Here is a 27,840-nt window from a genome sequence, read left to right on the forward strand (position 1 = left end):
GGTTACCGAGCTCAGCTGCATGTATTTACCTCCCCAGAAGCTAGGTGAGGTGAATCCCACACCAGGTGCTTGTCTCAGACTAAATATAGCTGAAAAACGTCAGGCAGAACAGATTACATCTGTAAACACGCAGCTACGGGACAAGGCATTGTTGTGGCTATTTAAAAACCGCGGTGGCCCTGCCTGGCAGAAATTTCTGGGCTTTCTGAGGTGGAGCGGGGGCTGCATCCAGGACCAGTGGGCAGCAGGAGAAGGGGGCATGTATAATTAAATATATATATATATACAAAACAAACAAACAAAAAGGTTTCAGTGGGCGGTGGCAGCAACGGCCGGGGGGGCGGGCTGGGGCGGGCGGTGAGGGGGGGGGGGAGAAGGGCTAAGATGGCGGCGGGCCCTGGGGCTTCGGGGGTTGTGAGGGGAGGAAGGGGCTTTTTCCCTGTGAGGAGCAGGGCTGTTGCTGCAGTGGGGTTGTTGGGCTCCCTTAGAGCTGAGGGGAGCCCCTGTGGTGGTGTAAATAAATAAAGGATTGTCTCTGAAAGTGTCAGGTTTTCGTGTCTGTCCTGTGCCCTGCTGGGTATCTGTCAGAAGTTACAAGGGTCGCGAGGGGTGCTGGCACCCCAAAGGGGTGGTGTTTCTGACCCGACAGGGAGCAGGAGGGAGCTCTGAAGCAAGCAAGGGTTATCGCTTGAAACCCCAACAGGGTAAGACAGGCATCGTTTTCTGAGACTGTTGAGGGGAATACCCTGAAATGGTTGGTTTCAGGAAAAAAAAAAGTGTGTGTGGTTTCATTTTTTTCCCCTTTCTGTTTGTTTCTGGAAGCAATGCTCAGTTTCACGTTTCATAACAAAAAGCCTAAAAGTGTGGTAAGGGGTCCCAAAGGAGTGCTGGTGCTGAGTCTGCTGTGCATGCAGGTGTTTGTGGGGTTATTGAAATCACTACTGCCTGCCCTGCAATCGTATTGTTGCTTGAGTGAATCCCCTGCTGTGGCCTCCTTGATCTTATTGATAGCTTTATTAACGCTTTGAGTATGTTTGTAAACTGTTGATACTTTGCTAAGACCTTTGAAATCTTTGGTGAGTTGGAGTGCTGCGCAGGTGAGTCGCAAATGCCACGCGTTTCTCCTCAAAGAGTGCGGTGTCCCTGCCTTTCTAACAGGCTTGTTTTCTCCAGCGTTTTCAATACACGACAGTTTGACAGCTCGTGCTGACTACTTCATAGCAATCCCTGCTGAAACCCAGCTCTGCCCACACATCTCTGTGAGCAGGAGGGGCACTCAGTGCGTTACTCGGAGGTGCAGGTACCGGTGCCGGCTCCTTCCTTGCCTTGTTGGTGGGAGCATGGGTTCTGCTGGCTGGAGGCAATGAGATCTGCTACGTTTTGACTTAAATCTCCTCTCATCAGCCATTTGCCTTTTGTTTTTGGCATAGACTGTGAGCCCATCTTGTTCTACCATACCACACAGTTCTGAAGGCGGCAGAAACAAATTATCACCAAGCAGGATTTGTGGATTTGTGTATGGATTTATTTACTTTCCCCTTTCTTGTCCAGGTCAAATGAGTGTGAAATTTTGTTGTCAGACTTCATTTGAAGCCGTTGGGATCTCAGTATCGCTAAATTGAGTGCCTGTACTTAGCACTGTTTGTGTTGCCATAGCGTTGGAGTTGTTTGGACCTTCTCTGTTTTCTTTAATCCCTCGTCAGAGCGTGGCTTGAGATCAGACTTGTTGAAACACTCGAGCTGGGCCTGTACTTTTGGCAGCATTAGTGCAAATACTTTATTCTAAACGTGGAAGTGGGCGTTCAAGCTTCCTATATCACGTTGATGTACATTGTCGGTCTTAAATCATGTCCCCATTAGACTGCTGGGGAGGGCGGAGGAGGACAGCCACCTCCTCCAAGTGCTTTGTGGTAGGGGAACAGCGACAGCCTCGTGGTGAGGGGCTGAGGCTGTTAGGAAGGCGTGCCCACATTTCCTACATGCTGCTGTGTTGGGAAAACCATATAGAGTGACTTAAACAACATCTGGGGGAGGTTGTGTGCTGTGGGAAATCCTGGGCTGTGTTTTAGCAGCGCTGTCACTGGTAAGTGCTACGGTGATGGTGACTGTGAAGGATTTTAGTGAAAATGCCTCGGGAACAAAAATCTTTGGATAAAGTCTCTCTTTCACCTTTTAAGTCCTTTAGTTTCTAGTCTGTCTGCACTAAGTTGTTCAAGAATTTAAGAAAGCGATTTTCAGATTTCTAATGCAACACTTGTGGCTGTCATAGGAGTTTTCTCCTATTTTGTAGGATGGATTTAGGGGCATGGTAGACGCTTCGGTTTTATTGCTCAGGGTGAGCAGTGTATCCTTTTAATTGTAACTCAGCTGAAGGATAGATGGAAGTTTTTAGGAAAAAAAAAATGGCTAGGGACTTGCTGGCACTCTGCTTTTGTTTTATTCCAGTCTCCAGAGTCTGTACTGATAGCTGGCTGGTGATGGATTGTCCTAGCCAGCAACTGAGCTGCTTTCATGTACAGCTATCTGACAAGCTGATTGCTTTGTTGGTTTGTTTTCCACCAGAAAAAATGATGAAAATGGCTCTGTTAGCACTTCCAATTGCCTCTATGGATTTCTTAATGTGCTTAAATAATTTCTTATTCTTTTGTGGAATGAAAGAACATGGTGTGAGGGAAGGATCAGGGTTTGCTGTCTGAATTAAGGCAAAGAATTGTAGAAAAAATAACATCTTTATAAGGAATAATGTGTAAAAGGTGATAATATGTAACTGCTTAAGAGGTATTTGACTGAAAGTGGGGAGAAAGTAAGTCAGGTACAGCACTTTAGCTGGCAAGGAAACCTCTGCCTAAAATAGCCTTTGTTTCCCGTAATGAGAATTAAAAATACAGGGCTCTGTTTGCTCACGCTGCATCCTTCCCTGGTCATTTAGCTGGAGTGAGCCAAGCTGTGGCTTTCAGTGGGGAGAACAGGAACAGGAGTGGCAGGTGCACTGTGGCCACTGACAAAACTTTCATTTCAGGGAATTATTTCTTCATGTGGAGAAAGCAAAACCCCAGAGGTACAAGAGGCAATGAACTTGTTATAGGAACCCTTGTATTGTTAAATAGGATGTTGCTGTACCCCATGGCAATTAATTCCTCAATGATAGTGCTTCCTGATTACACCTTAGAGGCATTTGGAGGTATTGATCACCTGAAAGCAATTGTTTAGGAACCACTGTTCCTGCGGGCAGTAGGAGAAGGTGCATTTCACAAGCACCAGACCCCTTTTCCTTTCCATCTGAGCAGCAGTCCCCAGCTGAAATACTTCATCTCTGCTTGCCAGGCAGTTCCTGCGAGGCGCCGTGCGAAGGAGGCTGCTCTGAAGGCTGCAGCCCTGGATCCTGTGCCTCGTGGCTGCTGCACGTCGGAGAGGAGACTACAATTCCCAGAGTACTTCCACATACTGGCACTCCAGTGACATCAGACGCTACATGGCTGAGACTGGTTGTAAAGCGAGGAGACCCAAAATGTAAGCTCGGCGTTTCTTTCGCTTCTGTAGCAGGGCCTTCGGCAGCGTGAAATCTTTGCCTGCTAGGGGAGGATTTCAGCTGCCGCGGAGGTGTTTGATAAGGGCGCGTACCTGAAGAAAACCTGAGGTGACACCTAAGGGCAAGCCACCCGTCCTGCCCGTGGCGGTGCTGCTGCAGCTCTGGGACTCCCCTAGTCTCAGACCAGCTGCGTGGAGTCCTCGCTTAATGCCCACGCTGCCAGTTGGGCTCGGTGGGCCGTTGCCTTGCCCGCTGCTTTCCTCTCTTTCTGGCGGGTGGAGAGGAGACGCTGTCCATAGCCTGGCAACGGCTTCGTCTGCGTGTAGTAACCGGCTGCGCGACGCTGGTCCCATGGCAGCACTGGTAGGAAGGGGAACGAGGTGCAGCGGAGGCACCGGCTGAGCTACGCCACCGGACCCGCGAGCCCAGGGATCGGCGGCTGCAGTGTGTACGGCTGGCACGTCCCAGTGCCTGCGCCCTGTCCTCGGTGCGAGGTTGGGAACGCTGCTGCGAGCGGCTCGGGGGGACCATCCCCGCAGGTTTGTCTCCGGGGAGCTTGGTTCTCGCCACGGGGAGAGATTTCAGGGGGTTTTGTTGTTCAGGAGAGGTGTCAGGTGTCTGAAGTCGCGCTGGTGTTTTAGGAAGCTGGGAAGCAGTTTTGCAGTGTAGCCCTGCTCAGGTTGCTCGAATGCTGCTGTTTAAAGTGCAATCGGTTGCTCGCCTGGCAGTGCCCAGCCTTTCAAGAGATCCCATACTACGGGTGCCTGGCAGAAACAATTCTCCAAACACAAACATCGTGCAGTGTGAACCGCCAGAGCTTTCTATAGGGGGGGTGATGAGGGACTTACAAAGTGGGTGGGAGACTTGAGAATACTCACTGTTACCCTTTCTCTGAGAAACTTAGTAACTTTTCAAGCAGGTAATAGTGTTCCCTTAATTCCTGTTAACAGTTTAAAGCTGTTAAAGGGCCTCCGGACATTATTAGCTCAAGTCTGCAATCCTGAAGACTATTTACTGCTTGAATTTCACCAACTGAAGAAGTGGCCAGGAGGGAAAAGTAGCTTTCTGTCTAATCTTAGAAGCCTAATGAAACTAGGAGACAAATCTTTTTATAATGATACATAGTGTACACAGATCCCTGTACGCTTTCATTTAATGGAGTTTAAATTGTAGCGGAAAGCCCGCCTGTCCAAATGAATCAGGAAAAATATTCTGTAACGTCATTAGGAGTTTTGTATTCCTAAACAGAGAGGTTTCCTGGGAGTGTGTCAGTACCCACAGTGCTGTTCTACAGAAACGTGTCGGGAAGGATATCAGCTGCATGTTGTGCTTTTATTTTTAATGTACTTAAGGCACTTTGGGGTTAATTATCTGTGAAATGAGGAGTTCAGAAGTCGGTGCCTGTCTGTGTAGCAGTGCCTTGTGTTTCCCTGCCCTACCAGGAGGTGATGGATGTGACACGTGGTAAGAACTGAGCTGAAGGTGAATAAATGGAGGTAGCTGCTGCTAAGTTCCTTTTTATTTCCATGAAGCCTACAGTGAACTTAATATTTTATTAATTCAAACACTTAAGCCTGTATTTGGTTGCTAAATATTTTGAGTATCATAATCTGCTCACGGATAAAGGTGTTAAACTCTTTCACCACTTCTATAAAACTTTCTCTCAGTCCCAAATCTGACCTTCTGGCTAAGGACACCCCACAGCTGAGTTGTGCTTGCTGGTCTTACAGCTGGCAACTTCACGTCCTCTTGGTGTTAACATCCTCTGAAACTCCAGCGTAAGGATGGGAAGCTTGAGTCACTGCCTGCAGATGGACTTAGAAATAGCCGGGCTCTGCTGTTGGAGGTGCTTGGGGCTTTGGTGCACTGTCAGGGTTTGTAGATCGTTAAAAACAATGCTGGTAACTTTCGTTTGTTTAAATGAGTTGCAGATCAGGACTTTGTTTCTTAGCTACCAACTGGCAAAGTAATTCCTTATTTTTTTTTAATTAACAAAGCAAAAATCGCAGCAAGAGGGGAGGTTCCGCATTTGACTTTCTGAAATTGAAAACTTCAGGAAGGTTGAAGTTACGCTGCTTGTGCCTTCCCAGCCCCCCTTCCTGTGGATAAATCTGTGTTGCCTGGCTTCCCAGGTGTTTAACTTGCTTCATTTCCTGCCATTGACACTCTTTAAGTTTTTATGTTCATGTTGTAGAAGCGCTCTGCATGTTGATTTTTATTTTTTTTCAATATTTATTTATTCATTGGCCGAGGAAGAAGCACCTCACGGAGGTGCTGGCATGCTATTCCAAGGGTAATGTTTTCTTAAAGTTGCAGTTGAGGAGCAGATGGGAGATCCATTCTGCAGCAGGATTTCTGTCTTGTGGCTTTGTAAAGCAAGCCTGAATATAAAAAGTCCTAACCAGGCATGTCAAAAAAAAAAAAAGAAATGAGGGTCTTCAGACTTAGCACTTTACCCTTGGAATCTGATTTCTGCAGCCTGTAAAGGCTCGGGGAGTGGAAGTGGAAGCTTTTATGCCCTCTTTATGATCTACTTACAATCTTAAAGTGATGTTTCGAATTCTTTTCCCCCCTGTGGTTTTAGGTGTAGCCCTGATGCTGATACTCTTCCGCGCTGACATCAGTGTGGGTGCACGTGCACAAAGCATCTCGAGGAGGGTGATGTAACTCCTTCAGACGATGCCGCTGTTTGTGTTGAAAAGCGGGCGCTGAGGTTAGCAGAGCTCACGTTAATCAGAGAGGAGGAGCTCAAAGTTCAGGCTCATGCTCAAAGTTTGTTTCTGTTCGATCAGCACAAGAGGATTGTCCAAGTGTCCAGACGTGTACATAAGTACGGGGGGGATCGTGTTATCCTTGCCTTCACCAAATCAGAGTGGCTGCATGTGTCTTAAGAGGGTTCCTTATTTACGAGGCTTGTTCAAAGCTTCTGGTGGTAACTTTAAGCGCTGAAGGGCAGGCTGATGGGCGCTGCACGGGCACGAAGGGCTGGGGGACTGTTCTTTCAGGATACTGAGGGTGATGTTTTTGGGGAACCTACCCTTCCTCTAAGCTCTGAACCATCAGCCAAATGCTCTGAAATTGAGGGAGAGGTGGCGAGGTGTCTTGGTGGTGATGGTTTTCTGTAAATGCTGTAGAATTTGACAGGTCTACGCAGAAGAGAGTGTCCTCATGCAGAGAAAGGCTTCTGAGTCACCTTAAGCATCTGTCGTGGCCTGCTGATGCAGCCCCATTACCGTGAGTTCCGTGCTGGAGGAGAAGAGAGGAGGCCGCGAGGCTGTGGCAGGGGAGGTGTTGCTCCTACAGGGTTGTCGGGGCAGGGCACAAACGTGGAGGAAGGAAGCCAGTCTTCGGTTTTCCCTGCTGATGGAAGGGAGGTTTCCTGCAGGTGCTGGGCTTGAGGTCGTTCATCTTTTTGCTCATAGTTCTTGAGCAGTGTCAGAAAAAAAGAAAAAACAACTTAAAACTGTTTAAAAATTGAAGACCTGATATTTAAGTGCTCAATGAGAAACTTTTTTTTTTTTTTTTGGTGTGGTTTTAACAAAATGCAAGCTGGCAACACTTCCGTAACTAAAGCATTTGCTTCCACCTGATTCCAGCCTAGCACCCTCCCATCCTGAACATACCCCAAAAGCCCTTTCTACGAATGAATTATTTACCAGTAAGGCAGTGATGTTTCCATCACCCCCTGAAAGGTAAGTGACAGCTCACAAACTTACTGAAAATCCATTTTTCTCTGAAAGACGGTGTGTTGGCTGGGGCACAGAGATTGCACTTACCTCTTTTTTTGGACAGCTGTGTGAATTTAAAACTTGGGTGTTTCAAGCCAAGCCTGTGGAAATCCCCCTTTGCAAGCTGCGTGTAGTTGCGCTGTGTCGCAGAGAGGAATGATTTGGCTCATCACTGCAGGTTCCGTTAAGTCTGCTTTGGCAGAAGAGCAGCTAATGAATCCCAAGTAGTGAAAAGATCCGTGAAGGCTAGCAGCTTAAACGTACTGACAGAGCAAATCCTCACTGGTGGTGTGAAGATGCTGCTCATCATCTCTCCCAAGAGGGAGCTGTGCAGGGAAGGCAGCTCCAGAAGCAGCTGCATGCACCTGAATCCCTTCAGTGCTGAGCCCCCTAACTTAGCTTAAACACGGGGTCTGATCCCCCTGGTTGGAGGGCCATGGAGCTTTTTGTCAGGAGTTTGAGGACGTCAGTGCATCGAACGTGCACTGAAGGCCACTTGGTGCTAGAGCTGCAAGCTCGGTGCTTCCTAGAAGCATTGAGGTGCCTGCAGGACACTTCCCAGGACTGTTCTGCTGCTGGCTGCAGACTTTGCTGTCCTTCTGAGCGTGTTCCTCTGCTAAAAGGTGATGGAAATGCTGTGGGAATCCCAGAAAAGCTGACTACCAAGAACAGGTTAAGTAATTCATCCAGCTCTTCGCCTGTTTCCAGCAGCCCTTGGAAAAGAGAAGAGCAGCGACTTGTCTGGGGGCTGAATTAATGGCTGTAGCATGCTTTGGTGTGGCCATCAGGTTGGGTAAATCCCTAGTTGTGCCGTTCAGCAGGTCGGCCACAGGTGGACGTGTGTGCAGCCGGACATCAGCTTCTTTCTTTAGAAGAGTAAATTTAGAAGAGCAAATTTAGAAGAGCGAGTGCTGCGCTGATTTTTAAGAACTTACGGTGTGACTTGCACGTTTTAGAACAGGCTAAATCAAGACGAAAAGCAGCCCTTTCCCCACTTGTTGCTTCCACCGACTAATGCTCTGTGTCAGCGGAGACCTCACAAAGATGAGACCTTGAGCCTCGTGTGGTTTAAACGTGGGCTCTGCTCTGCTGCATCCCGTAACACGGGCAGCTGATGTTGGAGGAGCGGCACGCATGCGACTGCAGGCGTGCCAGTGGCAGCAGCTTGACAATCTGCTTCCCAGAAGGGAGGCACGGGAGGTTAGACTCTGGGCCTCCGTGTGAGCCGTGGTCAGCAGCTCCTGGCTGCCGAGCTGTTTTGTCATGCGGGATCTCGGCAAGAAAGGAACACTGTTGTCGTTCTGCCAGCATCTGCGATGTTGGTGAGAGCGGAGGAGCTGTGGGCATGGAAGGATGGTGGGAGGAGCAGTGAGGGGTGGCTAGAAAAGAGTTTTGTGCGTAACAAGAAATACACTGACCTGGTAATTGTTCTTCTTCTCTTTAATTATTTTTAAATAGGTTAAATCTGTCCATAAGAATCTAAATTTCTGCTTGCCTGGCAATGCTGCATGCGGCAGAGAAGAGAACTGGCATTCTGCTACCAAGGACATGGTCAAGCCAAGCGCCACACTTGGTCCTTGCAAGTCACAGGTGAGTCCAAAGAGCACGTTTGCCTACGGAAACGGAAATAAATACTTCCATAATGTGTCGTTTTTTCGAGCTACGCGTATTGAATAACCGCATAAAAAAATAAAACTCCTCCAACCCAGCAGCTGATTTCACTGTTGGTGTCAGTGCGGGCAGGCAGCAGTTCCTCATCCAGCCGGGCTTTGAGTGTCCCCTGTCAGGGGCGTTTGCGAGACTCACCACGAAGTCTTCCGAAGAACAATTACTGGAAGTTACTCCGGGTAAAAATTCTTTGACCGTAAGAAGTGAGTGTACTCACATGGCAGTGCTTAGAACAAACAAACCAAAAAATGCCTCAGTAGCCCCTGAGTGCGTTTAATGGTAACGGGGCTACAGAACCCCTGTATTGAGCAAGCATCGCAGAGCTCTGCTCTCTGCAGGATTTTGACCCAGCTGTCAAAGGAAGCAAGTCTGTCAGAGCCCTCTTATTCTCAGAAAAAAGCTTCCAATGTCTTGCAGAGAAGGACCATTCCCTTTTCCCCTACCAAGCCCTTTGCATGTGAGGAAATTGAGATTTAGAAGCAAGTCTCCAGTAACATGCTATCGTTTTTTTTTTTTTTTGTCCCTAATATCACAAGATCTGAATACCCGACCTATTTTCTCCCCCACTTAGTTATTCTGTATCCCTGTCACCTGTCTGCGGCCCTGCTGGTTAGTTTCCCAGGTATCACAAGAAGGCAACTTGGAGAACTCTGATTTTTTTCACTAGTTTCAGAGTTACCAGCAGTGCCTCCTGAATGGTCGACTGGTTTGTGTGCTGTAGGCAGGAGTTGTTAGAAGTTATTCTTAGTCATAAACAAACAAAACCCACAATACTTTATCATATGTTTGGTTTATCTTGCCAGGAAAAGCAAGAAATAAACACTAAACGCTTATCCTGCCAAGAAACCAAAGAAGAATACACTCGATAGAGAAGCAGTAATGCTCTCGTGGTGCTGCCACTTACTGGCATCCCAGATAGAGTTGGACTGGTCACAAAATGCATCTGAGAGCAGTGGGGCAGTCTTAGGATACCTGACTGTAAAAAGGACTTTTTGCTGGTTTAGCTCAAATGTTTTTCGGTAAATGCTTGAGTTTGCTTCCTCCTCCGTTGTGATGAGCTTCCTGGAAGCAAAAAGCCCTCTGGGCGCATCTGAAGATACGGTGTGACTTAATAACAGCACTAGGTATCTCGGAAAAGAAAACAGCGTGCCCGGTTATGTTTGCAGAGAGAGAGCTTAGCTTCCATTTTCCAGTAACAAACTGAAGCCCTGTCTTGTTCTGCTTTGGAAAAAATATCCCGAGACAGTCTGTCCAGGCTTTAGATACGGCAAGGCTTTTGTTGTTGTTTTGAGAGGTAGTTCAGTGGGAGCAGAGGTTTTCCCACGCTTTGCAGAGTGGGAGGAATGAAGTAAGACCCTGACTGCAGGGGTTGCCATTTGGTTACGTTGGAGGCAGTGTTTTGTTCGTGGATTTACCTTGTACATCTTTTTTTTTAAGGTTGAAATTTAGAGTGAAAGATGTCTGTGCTTCTGCAGGCAGCCCTTTCTTTGCAAGGCCTGCTAGGGAGATTAACGCTGTCTGAACCTCAGCGAAGAAGTCTGAAAATAAAACAAACGAGCAGGCAGCATGCTGGTTTATCCTTTTTTTTCTGTAACTTGCTACTTCTTTGTACATAAAGCCCAGGTGAGGTTTCTCAGTTTGGAATTTTGTTGAGCAAGGTAAAATGAGACTTCTGTGGTTTGGAAGCGCAGAAGGGCTGCGTGTGGGGTACGTGAAGCATCTCCTCTGCTGAGCCGTAGTCACGTTGTCCTGCACAACTCCCATCAGCAGTGCCTAAGGGCTCTGAAAAGAAAAGATGCATCCAAGAGTTACAGGTCCTGTTTTTAAGCTCTGCCGAAGCATTTTATACTTCAGCCAAGGAGTGCTTTGATTCCGAGGACCAGAGCCCAGGCAGTGGCACGTGCTTGCTGATGCCACTAAATTGTTCCAAAAACTCGGGCCCTGGTGAGCTCCCGCTGTCCTAAATGATACCTGGGCACGATCTGGGAGCCCCTTGCAGCAGGTCCTTTGGGTACCGTGCTCCTTCCCAAAGGTGAGGGTTCAGCTGAGCAGCGTCGTGCCACTTGGGTCTCTGGGAGGGGGATCACGTCCTGTACGACGTGTGTGTGTGTGGAACAGTACAGCAAGTGTCCACTCTACAGGATGTTACTGCCTCTAAAATAACCCGTTATTTAATAGGGGCTTGTTTGGGTGCGTGAGACGAGGTTGTAGCACCTGGAAAGTTTAAGCTCTCTTCCGTTTGAGTGCACTGTGGTGTCAAAGGGTTGCTCCCGGTAGGAGTAGGCTTTGCAGACTTGGATTCAGGAAGAGAGCCTTCTGAGGCTGTGGCGGCTTTCACAAAGTCAAGTTCTGGCTGGAGAGTTGTAGCAAGCAAGATTTCACTGTTCTACTATCGAAAAATAGTCACACAAAGAGAGAAAAATGAATGTAACTTAGTATTTTGTCTTTTAAACAGATGAGGCATGAGGTAGTGATCGATACTGAATTTTTTTATATTATTTAGATAAAAATGACTTTTAAGAAGCCTGTCAGTGACTCTAGAGAGACTTAAAACACAATGATATCCAGACGATGTGAATTTCCCTTAAACTCTGTTTTGTATGGGCTTGTAGAGGGCTTTAGAGGTGGTTCTCCCGTAGCAAGTGCCGGTCTCAGAGAGCTGGCGATTTTGGCTGTGTAGCTGTGACTCCTACGGACAGTGCAGCTCTTAATCTTAGAGCCATAAAATGAGGTTTTAGTAGATCTGTTTAAATATTTTAAAATAACTCGTCGTCGTAGCACCGTTTCTTCCTTTCATGTTCTCACGCTTTTCAGGATTTTAAGTACATGGTTGAGATTTCTCACCAGTTATTCAACGTTCCTGTTATTGTACAGTAAGTAATCTTTACTACATACTTTCTTATTTTTAGGAGATGTGTAAATTTGTCACATTCCAACTACTTTAAGGCAGGGAAAGGAACAAGTTCTAGGCAGTATCCTTTTATAATACTTACGTTTCATTTTCCTCACAGATGATTTAGCTCAAGATACAAAAGACAAACTTGACTTTGTTGCCTTTACTGCTCACTGCCATAAACAGCTAACGGGAACAATTGTTTTCCTCTTCCAACGCAGGTAAATAGCAAGAAACAAAAAATGGACGCTCAAATATTTTCCCCATTACTAGGGGCAATTACTAGCACGCCACCTCCGTTAGAATCTTCCCGGCTGTACAGCAACTGGTCAGCACGCGGAGAAGATATGGGCACAAAAACGTCTTTTCAGGACTGCACAAAAAAAAGGTATGAACCTTCTTGGCTTAATCTTACGGTGGTCTGCAATGCGAAATTGTTTCTGAGCAGCACGAGTGGGATTGTGGATTGTTTCGAGAAGAGGTTATGGGATAACCTTGCTCGTCGTGGCCTTTCAGTACTTGAAGGGGGCTTAGAAAAATGATGGAGAGCAACTTCTTAAGTGGCAGTTACTGATGGGACAAGAGGGAATGGCTTTATACTAGAAGAGGGGAGACTTGGATTAGAGGTAAGGAGGAAATTCTTCACTCAGAGTGGTGAGGCACTGGCACAGGTTGCCCAGAGAAGCTGTGGATGCCCCATCCCTGGTGTTTAGGTTGGATGGGGCTTTGGGCAGCCTGGGCTGGTGGGTGGCGTCCTTGTCTGTGGCAGTTGGGACTGGGCAGTCTTTAAGGTCCCTTAAAGGTCCAACCCAAGGCATTCTGTGATTCTGTCTTCATTAGAAACTCAACTTACTGTGTAGCAGCTGCTGTAGAGCTTGTGAGAAAAGGTGAGGGGTCTGTGTACCTGTATCTGTGTAAAAACTGAAACGTTTGATAAGAATAGTACAGCTTCATTGTTAGGGAATGAAATGGGAAAATGCCATAAGTGAAAACTCCTTAAAACAAAACCAAACACCTTCCTTGCCCCATCGCTCAGTGCTGCAGCTCGTAACAATCCTGCCTGGTGGCTCAGTGTCATGGAACACGAGCAGTACGGAGGGTGCTGGACACAGATCGCGTGTCTGGTACCCATCCGCCACTGAAAGCATAAATACGTGCACCGCTGCTCATGAAAACGTGGCAGCCTACTGTCTTCATGTGCCCTTGACTAATGCACTCAGGTTTGATTTTTATAATACATTAAAAAATGTATTTTGAATGCTGGCTGAATGCAAAGCTCTTTCTGGCTTGCATCGTTTGTTAACTTAAATCATGTATTAAGAATAAAGAAGTGAACTTTCATGCCAGCTAAAATTAGTGAGTCCAATACACAATTTTGTTTTCTTGATGGAAAAGATTAACGTTCTCTTCTGAGATTAAAAGCCTTGTTTTCCCCCAAATTAAAACAGACAGCTTTAAAATGCCCTCAAAGAGGGGAGGATCGCTGAGTTCTCTTTCAATGACAATGGGCTTCCTGATTTGTATTTCTCTTGGGTTCTCAACCTTCAGACCAAAGCTATTTTGTCTCTTCAGCCCTCCCGTGGACTTGTTATGGAGTCCTCTATGGTAGATTTCTGAAAAGATCACCATAATTCTTTAGCATTTGCCAGAAAGACACATACATCATTTTGAGCTTTATCAAGGAAAAAAGGCAAAACCAGAAACAACTTTATTCCTCTGGAGAAATTCACTCTGAGTCTTGAGTATTGCAGGCACTTGTGATCCATCTGGCCTTAGTAACACAGTGAAATTATTAAAGGGACAGAGAATGAAACTGGGCAAAGGCTTGAAATACTCCATGCCAGTAGAGAGTAAATAAAACTGCCTGTTGGTCGTGGTAAGTCAGGTGGGCAGACAAAAAATCTGGAAAATCATGAGTTATATGAGCATCGTGAGGAGTAGGGAATGAGTTCGTAGTATAGAAACTAGGGTATCCACTATGGTTTGATCGTATGCCACAATTAAAATTGGAATGTTTAAATTATTCCAACTTGTGAAATGCATAAACGATGAATTCGTATTAGGCTTCCCACTCTTTCTTTCTTAATAGCATACGCTGGCAGTATAATACTGCCTTATTTTGGGGGTTGGTTGGTGCACGCTGACAGTAGCTTTTGACACTTGCTACCAGTGCTGCCACTGCTAGTATTTCTGGTATCAGTCTCGCTGTATGTAGAGTCACAGAACATCCTACGCTGGGTTTGTATAAGGGAAGGGATAGTTGATCACTTGGTTCAACACAGAATTCTGACTTTTCTAGAGTGGGATTACAAAATGGTTCAATAGATCTTTTAAAAAATAAATAAAAAATACATTTAAGAAGTGATTAAGATTAAAACAGTGTCAAAACAGAATAAATCAGAACCCTCAAGATCTGGAGAATGATGATCCTTTTTACCCTACAAAGGAAACAGTCAAGATTTGAAGAAATGTTGTGTTCTGTGAAATAGTTGCGTTGATTGGAAAGCGGAAGACTTTTGGTGCTCCCGTCTCTTCACGTAACAGCTAGAGAAATCTCCAGTGAAGCAAGAAGTTAGGAATTAGGAAATGATGAAGGAACTTGGTTCTTCTTCCTGACTTAGGCTATAGAATTCACAAATGCAAGGAAGAGATTTCTGTGTATTGCTGCTGAGAATACATCAAATTCAGAACTCTTAAGAGATGCTGCTAATGCAAGTTAAAGGTGAAATCAATATTTTACCTTTTATATGTTTTGTTTAGGAGAAAGATGTATTTATTTAGACTTCTTTATTTTTTTTTCAGGGCACAGGTAAATCTTTCGTACTCTGGCAATGGCCCTGATATGTTTGGGCTCGTGTCAAGCATTTTAGAGGAGCCAAACAAGGCAGAACCAGTTACAGACTGGTAAGTTTATTCTGAAAACTCTTATGTTGCATATCACTTCTGCATTCTTTTATCACCCATATATATTCCGAATGTTTTCACAGAATTCAGAGGTAAGGGTCTTATGAATGCCCTTGAAATGTGAAAGCTTTTTCTTTTTTTAACAAGCGGTTGAAGTAAACTGTTAAAAATGAAAAATTGAGTCTCATCTCAAAGCTTTTGGAGGAAAAACTTCATTTTAAAATAATAAAGAGTTGACTAAATACAGTCAAATCTAAAATACTGAATATAAAATCTGCGGTGCTGAATATATATGTATTACAAACATGAGAAAACAACGTTGGCAGGCAGATCTCATACAGCATTTATTGAACTACAGCAGGAACTTCCCTGCCCTGAAATTTTGTAGGAGAGCTGTGCGTGACTGGGCGAGAATGTAAGGGGGTGACTGTGTTACAGGCAGAAGCCAATGCTGAGATGTGAACTATGGCACTGTATATAAAAAAAAAATGTTCGAATATTGCTGAAATGTTGTTTAATCTTGTTACAGGAATTCTCTTTCCAGATTGTTTCCACCAATGTGGGCACCTGATCTTGGGAGCAATGGGGAATTCTCAGGGCTTTCATCTAAGCACTCTGTAGAAAATAAGGATCTTTCAAACCTGACGTGCACACAGAACTACTACCAAGAACAGCTGCAGAAGTCGCGTGATGTGGAGATGTTGCACAGAGGCCTAGAAGATCTCCATCTCCTAGAGTCTTGGCTTTCTCCATCTGGCCCTTGCGCTCAGCCTGATAACATGCTGAAGAACAGTTATCCTGACAATTCCTCTTTCCAGAATAATAACTCGGTTCACCAAGAAGGGTATCCATTTCCAAGTGCCGACTATAATCAGCACTTGTGCGGTTACGCCCACACGAGGTTAAATGGGGACTGTGAAAAAATCGGTCCCAATTTTAATAATTTTTCTTCTCGAAACAGACTTAAAGACGACGCTACCATTCAGAAAGAGTACTGGAAAGTTGAAAGAACAAGGGGCAACATTACGAATAATGATGCACGGGAACAAACTAAATATTCCCCTGATCTTTCCAATCAGCCTGCTGATGGCTCTTGGGATAAAGTGTCCCAGGACAGCCACTTATTTTCTAAAAGATATGAAAACTTTACAGTTGCTCATAAATCACGGTCATCTGTTCGTCCACCGCTGCATTTTTTCAATCAGCCATCTAAAGAAAATTTTTCTGGAGTGACAAACAGAAAACCACAGGAAACCCACATGCAAAACGGTCATCAGAGCTTAACTTTGGGGGATGCTTTTAATAACAATGAATCTAAGACCCATGCTAGTCCTAAAGAGTGCTCTCATAAAACTTCGGACTATGATTTGTCTGTCAAAAATATGCAAAATGGGAGTTACTCGCCGTACCATATGTGGCTGGATGGAAAAACTGCAGGTCCAACAGCTCCGTCGGATGTTGTGTATGGAAAGCAGCTGGTAACGAGCCCCCAGTCATCTTCTGGGGTTTCAACCATGTCTGGTGGTTCTCCCACCCATCACTCTGTCACGCACTCCTCCTACTTCTCGCAGCTCTCCCCTGTCCTCCCTTCAAGAAAGGACGGAAGGTTACACCCTTCAAATGGCATTTCTAATGATTTGGGACTTCCTAATTTCGTCTCAGAAAACCAGAAGCAAACAAAACCCTTTGGACGCTCGCAGCACGAGTCGTTGACCGGCAAGGAGTGGCAGCACCGCAAGTTCCCCCCGAGTTTTTCATCCAGCTGGTTAACGCAGCCCAATGCTGTGAGCGAAGATGCCGAGTTATTCCACAGATTTCAAAAAAAGCAAACGCAAGAAAACGGTAATAAAGATGATAGAAGAGGCAGAAGGAACTGGGTTCCCCATTTTGGATATGCAACCCCAAACCGACCGCAGTTCAACGTGTTCCGAAAAAAGCCCGAACAGAGCGGTGGTGGCATGTCAGATCTCATCAGTCCTTCTTTTCTCCCCTCCTTCCCATTAATGGCTGATTTTAAGCAAAATCCTGGCTTCCCTCCGTTTAATCACCGCCTGTTTTCATCGGCAAATAACTTCAACTTTCCCCCTTCGCCCTTTCCGTTCTCAGAACTTGTTGATCTTCTTCATTATGACGATTTTCACCACTTGAACCCCTTCATCAGTGATCTGTTTTGTGGGGAAATAACCGCACCGTACTTCGCCTTTCCGACACCGTTTAACAAGTACAGACCGCCAAGAAATCGCAGCGGACCCGCTAATGAGCTTCATACCCACCTGGAGGAGTGTTATGAGCAGTGGAGAGCTTTGGAGAAAGAGAGGAAGAAGGTAAACCATAAGTGATAGTGGCTTTCTGTCAAAGCAGGTGATGGTGACAACCAGGGCCAGCACTATCACAGCTGATTCTTGAAGGCTGGTGATTTCTGCATCTCCATGGTGCAAATGTTCATATTTATGCTCAGGGATTGCTTTTCTTGTCCTACCCCATTTCTCCCTAACTAAATCTTTAAGTGATGAATTTGGAACCCAGGCTCTACTCTTCCCTAGTGCAGTCACTTAGAGAGAAACTTGTGTTGTCTTTTATTTAATTAAGCTAAAAGTCATCTTCTGGTGTCTTTCCCTTTTTATTTCATTTTGTTTCACTAAATCTTTGGCTTAGTAAAAAAAGAAAAAGGGGGATGGTGGGGGGCTGAAATAATCCTGGGTACCCCATACACAGCTGTAGAAGACACCTGCAGTGTCTTGAGTGGATGTGACTCCCAGACATTCACGTTCCTGCCTCAGGTTCTCCTTAAGAAATTTTGTCTGCGAGGGGACCGTGCTCCTAATAAATGCCTTACTTTTGGGAGTGAAAGCTCTGAGCTCTGATGGAGCGGGAGTTGCTTCCCCAGGAAGAGTCAAATCTCCTAACTCAACATCAGGCCTTGGCAGCCGGGTTGTTGCTCATCCACAGTCCTAGCAGTTAGAAAAGTCTCCTGGTCCTTGGAGAAGAGGCAGGTTTCTGACCCAGCTGGCTCGCTGTTGAGCACCTCTTTTTTTTAGGTTTTTGGAGGTCTAACTAGAACTGCTTGTCGTCTTTGCTCACTGATGCCCTTAACTCTTTTCTGCCTATCCAGTCATCTACCAGAAATTCTCTGCAAGTGGTGATTCTTGTTCCTGGGTCTGAGAACAGGTTTTCCAAAAACTCTTCTGCTTTCCTCTGGGACAAGGCAGCCGTGCCAGTCCTGCTCGTGCAGCACTGGGGTCAATTAAATCATTTGGAACGACTGAATTGGTCTTCATCTCATAAAACATATCTTGGTGCTTTCATCCTAAAGGAAGGATTGTTCATCCTTGTTCAATTATGTTCTTAATCCCAAGGATTTAATCAGTGAGCTTGATCTGCTCCATTTTAAGCGATCACTTCTCCTGGTGGTCTACTCAGGCTACAAAGCTCAGTCCTCAATTTTAGTGGTGAAAGCTACGCCTGCAGGTAGCTTTATTTATGAGCATAAACTCTTCTCAGTCCTACAGGCCAGCTGTGATAGCATGGTTCACATCCCTACAGCAAGAATATTTACTCCTCAAACGAGGATGACTGCATCACTGCCTGACAGGAACATGCCTGGACTGCGTTAGTTGCTGGTTGTGGCTCTGGTTTGGACGAATGCTGGTTGGCAGAAACTGCTCTCGTGCTTCTGACAAGTCTGAACTATGCTAGGACAGTGCCGAGGCCTCAGTGTCAGTGTTGTTTAGCTCATTAGGATATGCAGCTCACCTTTCCTTGGTCAGTAGGAAGGGTTTGCTCTTGAGGTTCTCGCCCTTCTGATGGTCTCAGCTCTGTAATTCCTGACTCTGTGTTAGGAGAGGGCAAACACCCAGTAGTAAGGATGCCAATAAAGCAAAAAGGAAGAGACTTCAGCACGTTTTCCGTCAGAATACGGACTTAACCTTACCCTGAACCATGGTACCTAATCTTTGTCCTCAGTCCCTTTGTACAATGAAGAAGGACCAAGGTAGAGAATCCACTGCTAGTTTTATTTATTTTTTTTTATACTCCAGGTACAAGAAGCTCCTATCCAAAACCAGGCTTGGTGGTGCTTAGTCTCTACTTGTCACTACTTGTGCTGTATAGTGTTGGGGCTCAACAGAGAGTCTGGCAGCTGTGTTGATGACTTCCAGAGCCAATGCCAGATTGTCAAATCTGGTTTAATTCTGATGCAATTCAGACGCAACTCGTGCTCCTGTGACCATCTGTTTCTTTTGTTAGAATCATAATATGCAATGACAGATGCGGTGAGAGACAGGGTTTCTGTAACTGGTATACAGAACAAGAAAATCTCTGCCTTAGCCTATGCCCAAGGTTGGTTAAAATAAAGCTTCCCAGAGGACTTTATTCTAAGGTAGAGCTGAATTAGAGAAGTATTCTTTTTCTGTAGCTGGCTGTACGTCTAGACAGGTACTTGGGAGTGTTTTTGTTGCGAATGCAGTCGGAAGCGTTCTTCTAATGTATTTGAGAGCTCTTAAATGAAAAACTTGGTTGTAATTTTGTGCTAGTTTTAGACAGTTAAAACGGGTATTCATTTCCCCTTCAGACTGAGGCTGACCTGGCAAGAAACTTCCCAGGAAAGCGCATATCTAGCTCAAATAACGCTCCGGTGTCTCGGCTGCCTGCTAACCCGTCCCGTGTCGATCGCTTGATCGTTGACCAATTGCGAGAGCAGGCCAGGGTAAGTTTTCTTGAAATATTGCCTAGTGCGCTCTGATACCTGGTTAAATGCTTCATTTCTCTTTTTTGGTTTATTTTCATAGAGAGTTATAAATAGTGATTTTGGTGTTTTCAATGTGTCTGGTAGGTGCTCACCTTGATAGGGAAAATGGAAAGGCTTCGTGGTGCCCCTGTGCACGGTAACATATCCGCGACATTGGAACACCACACGGAAGCCATCCACCTAACACAAGCGAGGCGTAAGGATGAGATTGTTAATGCTGCTAATCCGCAGAGACCAGGAGTGCTGCGCTATAGTAACGAGAAAGGTAAATACTTTCCGTTAAATCTGAAGATTTACCTATGAAAATACGTGATTTGAATTATGCAGCAATTATTTTATCTTCAGGAAAAAAAAGTCGTTTAGAAAAAAGTCTACACCTGCCATTAGGTAAAATTGTTTAGGCTTTTTTGAAGAGCTCTTTTCTTTTGTTTCTACTTTAAACTCTTTGAGGCCTTCTCCTCGTTATTAAAAGACAGCTATAAAATCTGTCCAGCGATATTATCTAACCAGAACTAGTTCTTAATATCAAAATGTACTTTGTTTATTTTTTTTAGTGCTGTTTGGCTCATCTCTTTTCTCTTTAGCTTATCAGGTAAAAAATATGTTGGTGCTGTGTTCCTTCATGGTATTTACCTTATCAAAGCCACGAAACCACCGGAAACTAGACTTTCTAATCCCTAATTTCTGTTAAAAGTAAAGCCGGCATAACTTGCAGCAGAAGTATGTATTTCTGTAGAGCCCTTGTGTGCTATTCGGCAGTGTTTTTCTCACCTGGCACAGCTGCTACTTAAATAAAAGATGAGCTTCAAGAATTTACCATAAATCTGTTTTCTAACTGAGATTTTTTTGAAAGCATCTTAATTGCTAAAAAGTTAAACTCTAGCTCGTTATGTATTACGAACTGCCATTGGAAAGCAATTCTTAGAAAGTAGATACATGATATAAAACTGAGGGAATTATGCTTTGCATATTAATTTTTCTGTGAGGAGAAGTTGCATTCCCTTCCAGTAGAGTAGGATGCACGGTAACTGCTATTCAGTGTAATGACTGTGCAGCTGATACCTCCAAAACCTCAGTGCCCAAAGGCGCAGGTCATTACTTTTCCTCAGAAAATACCCATCTCAGGAAAAGGTTTCCAGAGGGAACTCCACTTCCTTGGCCTCGTTTGGATCCATGCGCAGCTCTGGTCTGCAGTGTCCGACTTAACTGTCCCTGGAGTGGCACTGCCAGTGGGTTGTCCTTGGTTTTGTGGGATAGCCTTCCTCATAGGAAGGGAAAGCTGAACTGTAAAGAGTCACAATTCTTAGTTCTCACAAGTTAGGTGTCTGGCATCTTCTTAATGATGTCATATCCTTAAAAGTAATAGTCTCATAAGCAAACCACCTTCTAAAATTACTCTGAAAATTGTATGACGTGATTTGAAACACAAGTATAGGGCAGGAAGTAGGCATCTTACAAAGAAAACCCAGCACCAGCCATGTTTTTGATAACACTTTGTAGTCAAAGTACCTGGAACCACTACGTGAGCCATTGTAGCTAGAAAAATTGCATTTACTTGTGTCGTCAATGGTGACACTTCCAGTGTCGATATGGTCCTGAAGAAGAGTTGTGCTGCTGTTGCTAGTCTAAGTTTAGTCTAAACTGTACACAGAAAAGCCTCAAGACTCTTTTCTGCTGTGAAATAGTGTCTGCCCTGGGTTCTGCTGCTGATCAGGGAGCCGAAGTTCAGCAGCAGGTCAGTGCCGCTGGCAGGTAGGCAAGCGGGGAAAAAAGGATGGCCTCAAGCTCTGCTGGTTGGCCTGAAGTAGGTACTTTCACTAATCATACTTGTTTAATGTTGCTGTAGATAAAATAATTAAGCCTAATTAATGCTATCAAAAGAGACTATCACAGGCGTTGTGATTATGCCAGTGAATTTTAAACGTGATTACGGTCGCTAGTAGTGCGAGATGTTTTATTCCCCTCTTGCAACTGATAGATATCTGTTGGAATTCAACCACTGCAGTAACAGGGTACCACGTTAGCTCTTTCTTGGTCAAATTTTGTGTATTTTCAATGTATTATCAGACTTGTATACTGGTTCTACCCATAACGTGTTTTTCTGTTGCAGATGTTCTGGCTCTGGCAGCTGCCATTAGAGAGTTGGCTGCTTCCACACGCAAGGCTCGTACCGCGTTGTGGTGCGCGCTGCAGATGACTTTGCCAAAAATCTGTTTAAGCAGCCCAGTACAGCAGGATGACGTTGAAAAGGCCTTGCAAGAGCTTTGTCCTCCAAGCACAAGCACACAAGAAAAAAACAGCGTGGAGCATGAGAGAGGAAGCAGAAATGAACAACCTGAGGAACCCATGAGGATTCTGGATTAATAACAAATACTCAAAGGGAGGCAGTGGGCTGAGGATCGGGAGGGAAGGGCAAAAGGCCTGCTTAGTACTGAGGGGGGGGCGTTTTGATGGGCTGTTGGAAAGCAAAAGGGTTAAAAATAACTAATCAGTGCTGCAATTCTATGACGGTGATTCTGGTGTTGAGAGAGACATCCTGTAATAGTGTTAATGCAATTTTAATATTGCTGGTGTTGCGATGTCTGCTGCATAAGAATTTTGTTATTAAGAGGAACTAAACAGTAGCTGAGCATTTCCTTGTCTGCTTATCCAAAGCTCCGTATCAGCTGTGACTCAAGCCATGACCCGAGAAACCAGTGAGACAGAACTTAAAGAACTTAATTATCTTTTGTTATTGATATAATTTTGCATACTTAAAAGACAAAGGAAAAAAATAACACATTTGAAAGGTATTTAAGAAAGGTATTTAAATCAGGTGTTTTTTCTTTTGTTTTGCATCGTGATGAGGTTCTTTGAAGTGCCAAAGTGATCAATAAGTAGTTTGCATCCTGTCACGGAGCAGTCCACCTCCTGTAGCGTTCCTGTGACCGGGAGCCGTCGATCGTGCAGGTTATTGCCAAGTTTAATGAGAACAGTCGGTGTTTCCTGGCGGTTCTGCGAGATGCTTCAGCAGCTGTGCTGCTGATTCAGTTTCTACCTAGATCAACGTAGAGTGAGATTTCATATCCTTTATTCCATATAACAATGTTTTACATGTTTAAAAAAAAAAGATTTTGTAGGTGTGCAGTAAGTCCTGCATTAGCAGGCGATATAAAACTGTCACTCAGGATTAGCAACTAGGTGTATTGACTTCTCACGGGGTTCAAACCCATGAACTAGGGAACACAGTATGCACTTAATTAGAAAATGTTTTGTTACTAATGGAAGTTCATGGTACTATGATTTTCAGAAGCATTCCGTATTTATTTTAATGTGTTTATTGAATGTTTATTTAAATTTTTATTTTAGTAATATAACGTTGAATCTCTTGCCAAACCTTCCGAATGATCAGATTTAACGATTTACTCAGGAAATATGTATATTATAATATAAATATACACGTGCTGTATAGGGGTTTGGGGTGGGAAGGGATGTCTGCAGAATATTTACACAAAGCTAACTATATACTAGATTACCAAAGCTGTTTAATTCGTTTTCCGCGTGGAAGATTTCGTATACTTAATTGCTGTTAACTCGTCTCTGCTTTGTGGCTTAGACAATCAGAAGTGTCGTGTGTCAGTGTGGATGTTCAGGGTGAAGATTTAGAAAGGAAAGAGTAGTTCCAGTTTTGTTCATAGGGCATGTCAATATTTTAATGCTTTGACAGCTGTCTTTAATGTAACAGGATCTCTTAACACATGCTGGTAACCAGCTGCGGCTCCTGGGTGCTGGGATACTAGCGGGTGGCTTGGGAGAGCAGGTCTTGTTTTAAAAGTCAATTAAGCATTGAGAAAGGTTGAAAGATAAAAATGAAGATTTATTTGTGTTCCATAATGTTTGATGTTAAATTCGACACCTTGTGGATAAATGTAATTGTTTCCTTCTATATGCACTTGCAAAATGTTCAGTAGATTTGGATCTGTGAACGTTTCTAGAGCAGATACAGACTCAGCAGTCCCATTGTTAACTGGAAGGAGGCAGTGACCACATAATCCCGTAGATACAAGGTTACACGAGCCTCTTTGTAATGCACTGAATAAAGCTCAAAAGCTGGAGTTGACAGAAATCTGACTCTTAGTGTAGCACGATCATTTTTTCCTAAAGCAAGTGAATTCAACTTAAATGAATATTTGCAGCCTTAGCCTAAAAAGAGGTACTGAAGAGAGTTATTTTGGTGTTTTCTGTGTGCGTGCAATTTATTTGCACAAATTAATTTCAGGATTTGCTTTTGTGGAACTAATTAACTCTACTTCACAGTTTAGGAAGTGGAGTCTACAGTATTTCAGTTAATGACTAATCTTTGATGACTGTACTGACGGCAAGTCAGAGTTTGGAAGTCCTGATCTGCTTTTCTGTTTACAGAACAATCGTGGCCCTGCGGGATTGCTCTGTAGTGGTGGGTGTACAGGGCGTGGTAGGTCCTACTGTATCGCTTGTGTGTTAATTGTTATTGTGAGGGAATGTGGTCTTAATTGGTTCATACCGTAGTTAATGTGCCTTCAGCCGTCTCAGTTTTCAAAACCAGTAGCTATGCTCACTCTGTTTTTCCATTGCAGTTTAAAACCTCCCTTAAAAAGGGTTACGGTGGCTGCGTTTGGCTGCAGCTAGCACAGTCCGTCCCATTGCTCGTGGGACTGCCCATAGCAAAGCTTCATGGCTGTGGAGAGTTAATCGGGGTCAAATGTGTTCAGCATGGGACTTCCCTGGTCATGCCCCACACATGCAAGCACCGTGTGTGCAAGCTTCACTTTGCCTTGCTCTGCTTTCCCCCAAACCCCAGGTCTTCTTATCAAAACGATTTTGTGGCCATTTCTTTGAATTATTTGACTATGGACAGCACTGGACCCATAAAGACAAAAGTCCTTTCTGAATGTTCAGTTCCGTTGCTTTATTGCACGCCCTTTTATATTTCGGGGGAAGTAGCACTCCATTTTATCCAGTTGCCACTTGAAGTTGCAGCAAGCTCTGTTGCAGGCATAAAATACTTTTAGCTGCCTAGCGTTCAGTTTGGCAACAGTGCACAAGTTGTGAACGTATTGCACTGAAGTGTTGGTATGAATACGTGTAACGCTTCTGCTTTTAGGGACCAATCCTACTCACGTTTTATTGAGCAGAGTTGGGGTGCTAGGTTACACTTAAACCAGAGACGGTTTTGGTTTGGACTTAGGATTGATTTTTCAATTTTTTTTTCCTATTTGTAAAGCAATCAGGTAAAAAAATAAAATAAAAACTAGCAATGGATCCTTAATGCTTTAAAATCTCCAATCCATATTCCAATACAAGGTGGGTTTTAAGAATTCCAGTAACTTTGTGGCCTTGTATAAATACCTGGAGTCCTCTGGTGATTCAACCTTATGGTTTCCCAGAAGAAAGGCTTGCTTCAAATGTTTTTCTGGTAACGTTTAATATCTCGGCTCTTCTTCTGTATCCATGGAGTCCCCATGGCAGTTAAGTTAGTCTGGTGGGATTTATGTAAAACCAAAACTAAGAAGTTGCTGTTAGTTTGTCGTTACTTACTAGAACACCACACCGGGAGATTGTTTTTTCCGGGGCTTTTTGAGGAGCGTGTGGCAGGTTGTATGGTTCCTAAGCCAGCCCTATTGTTTTTTCTTCCCAGACTGATTATTCTTCGATGGTATTGGTATCTACCACTGCTGCTAACCTCTTTCCCTCCCTACCTGGACGTGTATGATTTGGAAACAATTTGCCTTACAGCTTAGGAACTGTTGCTCTGGGCTTCACGATGTCTTCGTATGCCTGTTAATGCTTCCCAGCGGTGTAGCTAATGCATGGCAGAAGATGTAGGTCGGGTGAGTGGGAGGCTTTTTGAGGAACCTGCTGGCCTTTTAGCCTTCACCGTGTCTTCAGAGAGTTGTGGAGATGCTTCAGACTGTAGTGGAAAGCTTCCTGGTGTTAGACCTATGCACTTGTCCAGAAATGAGGTGAGCACACTTTCCTGGGGCTGTCTGGTCTCTTGTCCAGGCCTTCTCCTGCTCAGTTTGGGGAAATACAGAAGGAAAGGGGAGCCACAAGGAGGAAGGGAACACTGGAAGCCCTCCTTCCAGAGGACAGGATCGCTCTCTGTGGCTTAGCATGAGCCTTGCCCTTGAGCTATCTGGCTGTGGGTTGGTTTTTTAATCAATTATTCCCCGAGTGAGAGCATTCAGCTCTGCTCAGCACCATGTATCTGGTACCTGATTTATACGAAGTCATAGCTCTAGCTCTAGGATGTGGGATTTTTTTTTGTTTAATTGCTGTGAAGATTATGCAACAAACAAACCTTAAAGTAAAATGTATTTGTGTAAAAGCTACCTGTTCTGAGAGCTGATTTTTTTGTTTTATTCCCTGTTTGGGAACAGTGATGTCAAAATGCTGCATTTTGGAGCAACCCAAAGCAGTAGGGCTTTGACTTTTTTGTTCTTTGTACCTTTATTGCTCTGAGAGCATATATGATAAATTCTTATTGCCATGATATTCTGTAGATTTTTTTTCTAAAAGCGTCATTTAAAATGGAAAAACTTGAGTTCGGGTTTATTTAACTCTTCAAGATTGTACGTTACGTTGGACACGAATGAGGCATATGGCACCTTGGTGAATCTATGAGAGCAGATGACTTTAGAATATATATATTTATTTTTTTAAATAGGTGCATTTGCAATTAGGCTACTGAGGGGATGGCTGCGGTCCTGCTTCCACTGAAGCCAGCAGCTTTAACAGATTTTTGTCCTTTATCTGTCGCTCTCCTGGCGTGGTGTCTCGAGTTAGGTAGGCTCTTTGTAAATACAGCCTTAGTAGTTCACCTTGAACATTTGATATCGAGAAACTCCGGAAGGATGTGTTCCTGACCTTTTTGATAAGGTTTCTCCCTCTGCTGACAAACTTGGGATTAGCAGGGTTGGTTTGCTTTCTTTTAAAGCTGAGGAATGTACCCACAGCTTTGGCCGAACTGAATTTGTGGGTTTCTGAGAATTTTGCACCTTGTTTTATCCCGACTTGCCTGGATGGAAAACAGAGCCTTAACCGTACCAAGACCCTGATTTATTTCCTGTGCAGTTTATTCATCTCTGTCACCAGCACTTTTTTTTTGTCTTGTGGAATGTTCTATAGAAACCAGGCACCTGCTAATAGATTGCGTTCTAATTAAGAAACTAAAAATCACTTTTCCAATCAATTTTATCAGTTGTATAAAATGGAAGGTTGTTGTTTTTCTTCGTTAGCAATACTGTAATCAAAGGTGCAAAAAAAAAAAAAGATGCATTTAGTGTGTCTGTGCTGTTACAGATTGGAAGTGTACGGGCTTAGGAGCAACTTCTAAAAACCTTGAGGAACTGGAGCTATAAATCCTCTCTGCTTGTTTGCCAAATGAGCTTTAAAAAGGAAATTATTTGTAAATAACGTGTCAAAAGTTAGTTAGAAAGTCAAACCAGAGTCAATGTAAAATCATTGCCGGATAAAAGTTGCTTTACATTTTTTTTTTTACTGTATAAAATACAACCAGTTCAAAACTTGTTTATGCACAGTAATAACTTAAGGAGCATAATTTTTTCATAGAATTAGGCTACTTCTGAGATGTGTGGGAAAAATAAGCTTCCTTTTATTTTTTATGAGAGATATACGAAGATTAATAGTGTCTATATTTTAATATACTGTTTGGTGTCCGAAGTCTCTTTTACATGTTCGTTGGTCAAACTCATTTACTTAAAAACAGGAAATTTTACACTGCTAGCGTTGTATTACTGCGGGAGGGTTTTTGACTCGATCCATGTAATAGACCCAACAGAAATATGTGAAAGTATAATTTAGCTTTAAAAAAAGGTCAATTGTTGATTATAAAATATTTTAATCATTGGTCAATTTCGGCTTAAGTATTTCCGAGAAACCAACTGTGGATGTGGGATGAACGCTGCAAAAATCTTACCTCTACCTCTTGTGTAACGTTCTTAAAATTATACTTCACAGATCTCTTTGGGATGTACTCCGACGTTGCGGAAAGTCGGTACACCTGAGCTTGTGACTTTCATGTGCTTTCTCTTTTTTTCCTGTTAGTAGTTTCACGCGGAACACCAGGATGCCTTGTGGCTGAGGCTGGTTCTGTTCACTCGTGTAAAGTAACTTCAGGCAAGCTGTGCACGTTCACACACCGTTTCTGCTGAGCCAAAGGTACAGCAGTCGAGAGATGAGGTTTCTGTTACATGTGTGAAAGTCTCAGAAATACAAGAATTCTGTAATAAATCATGGCCGGTGTGATTTTCTAGTCTTTTTATGTACACGATTGATTCCTTTTATTTAAATAATCAACTGTGTTGTATGTATGTCCCTAATAGTTACAGCT

General features: G+C 44.0%; 1 protein-coding gene across 10 annotated transcripts; it reads left to right on the forward strand.

The window, feature by feature from the left end:
• The first annotated feature begins 126 nt into the window (after positions 1-126).
• Positions 127-27,840, forward strand: LOC118162493 (meiosis-specific coiled-coil domain-containing protein MEIOC-like). 10 transcript variants are annotated; one of them, XM_035318651.1, is made up of 9 exons: positions 397-704; positions 3,325-3,510; positions 8,716-8,847; positions 12,092-12,206; positions 14,621-14,722; positions 15,252-17,046; positions 19,293-19,427; positions 19,554-19,734; positions 21,580-27,840. In XM_035318651.1, exons 3-9 carry the CDS (start codon positions 8,766-8,768, stop codon positions 21,831-21,833), a joined length of 2,664 nt encoding a protein of 887 aa, XP_035174542.1. In that variant the 5' UTR covers positions 397-704; positions 3,325-3,510; positions 8,716-8,765; the 3' UTR covers positions 21,834-27,840. The 10 variants fall into 10 exon arrangements, with proteins under 10 accessions (XP_035174540.1, XP_035174544.1, XP_035174546.1 ...); XM_035318646.1 differs by having other exon boundaries at positions 399-704; positions 12,040-12,206; XM_035318647.1 differs by having other exon boundaries at positions 399-704; positions 3,329-3,510; positions 12,040-12,206.

Source organism: Oxyura jamaicensis, chromosome 2 (assembly GCF_011077185.1).
Source record: "Oxyura jamaicensis isolate SHBP4307 breed ruddy duck chromosome 2, BPBGC_Ojam_1.0, whole genome shotgun sequence".
NCBI classification, from domain to species: Eukaryota; Metazoa; Chordata; class Aves; order Anseriformes; family Anatidae; genus Oxyura; species Oxyura jamaicensis.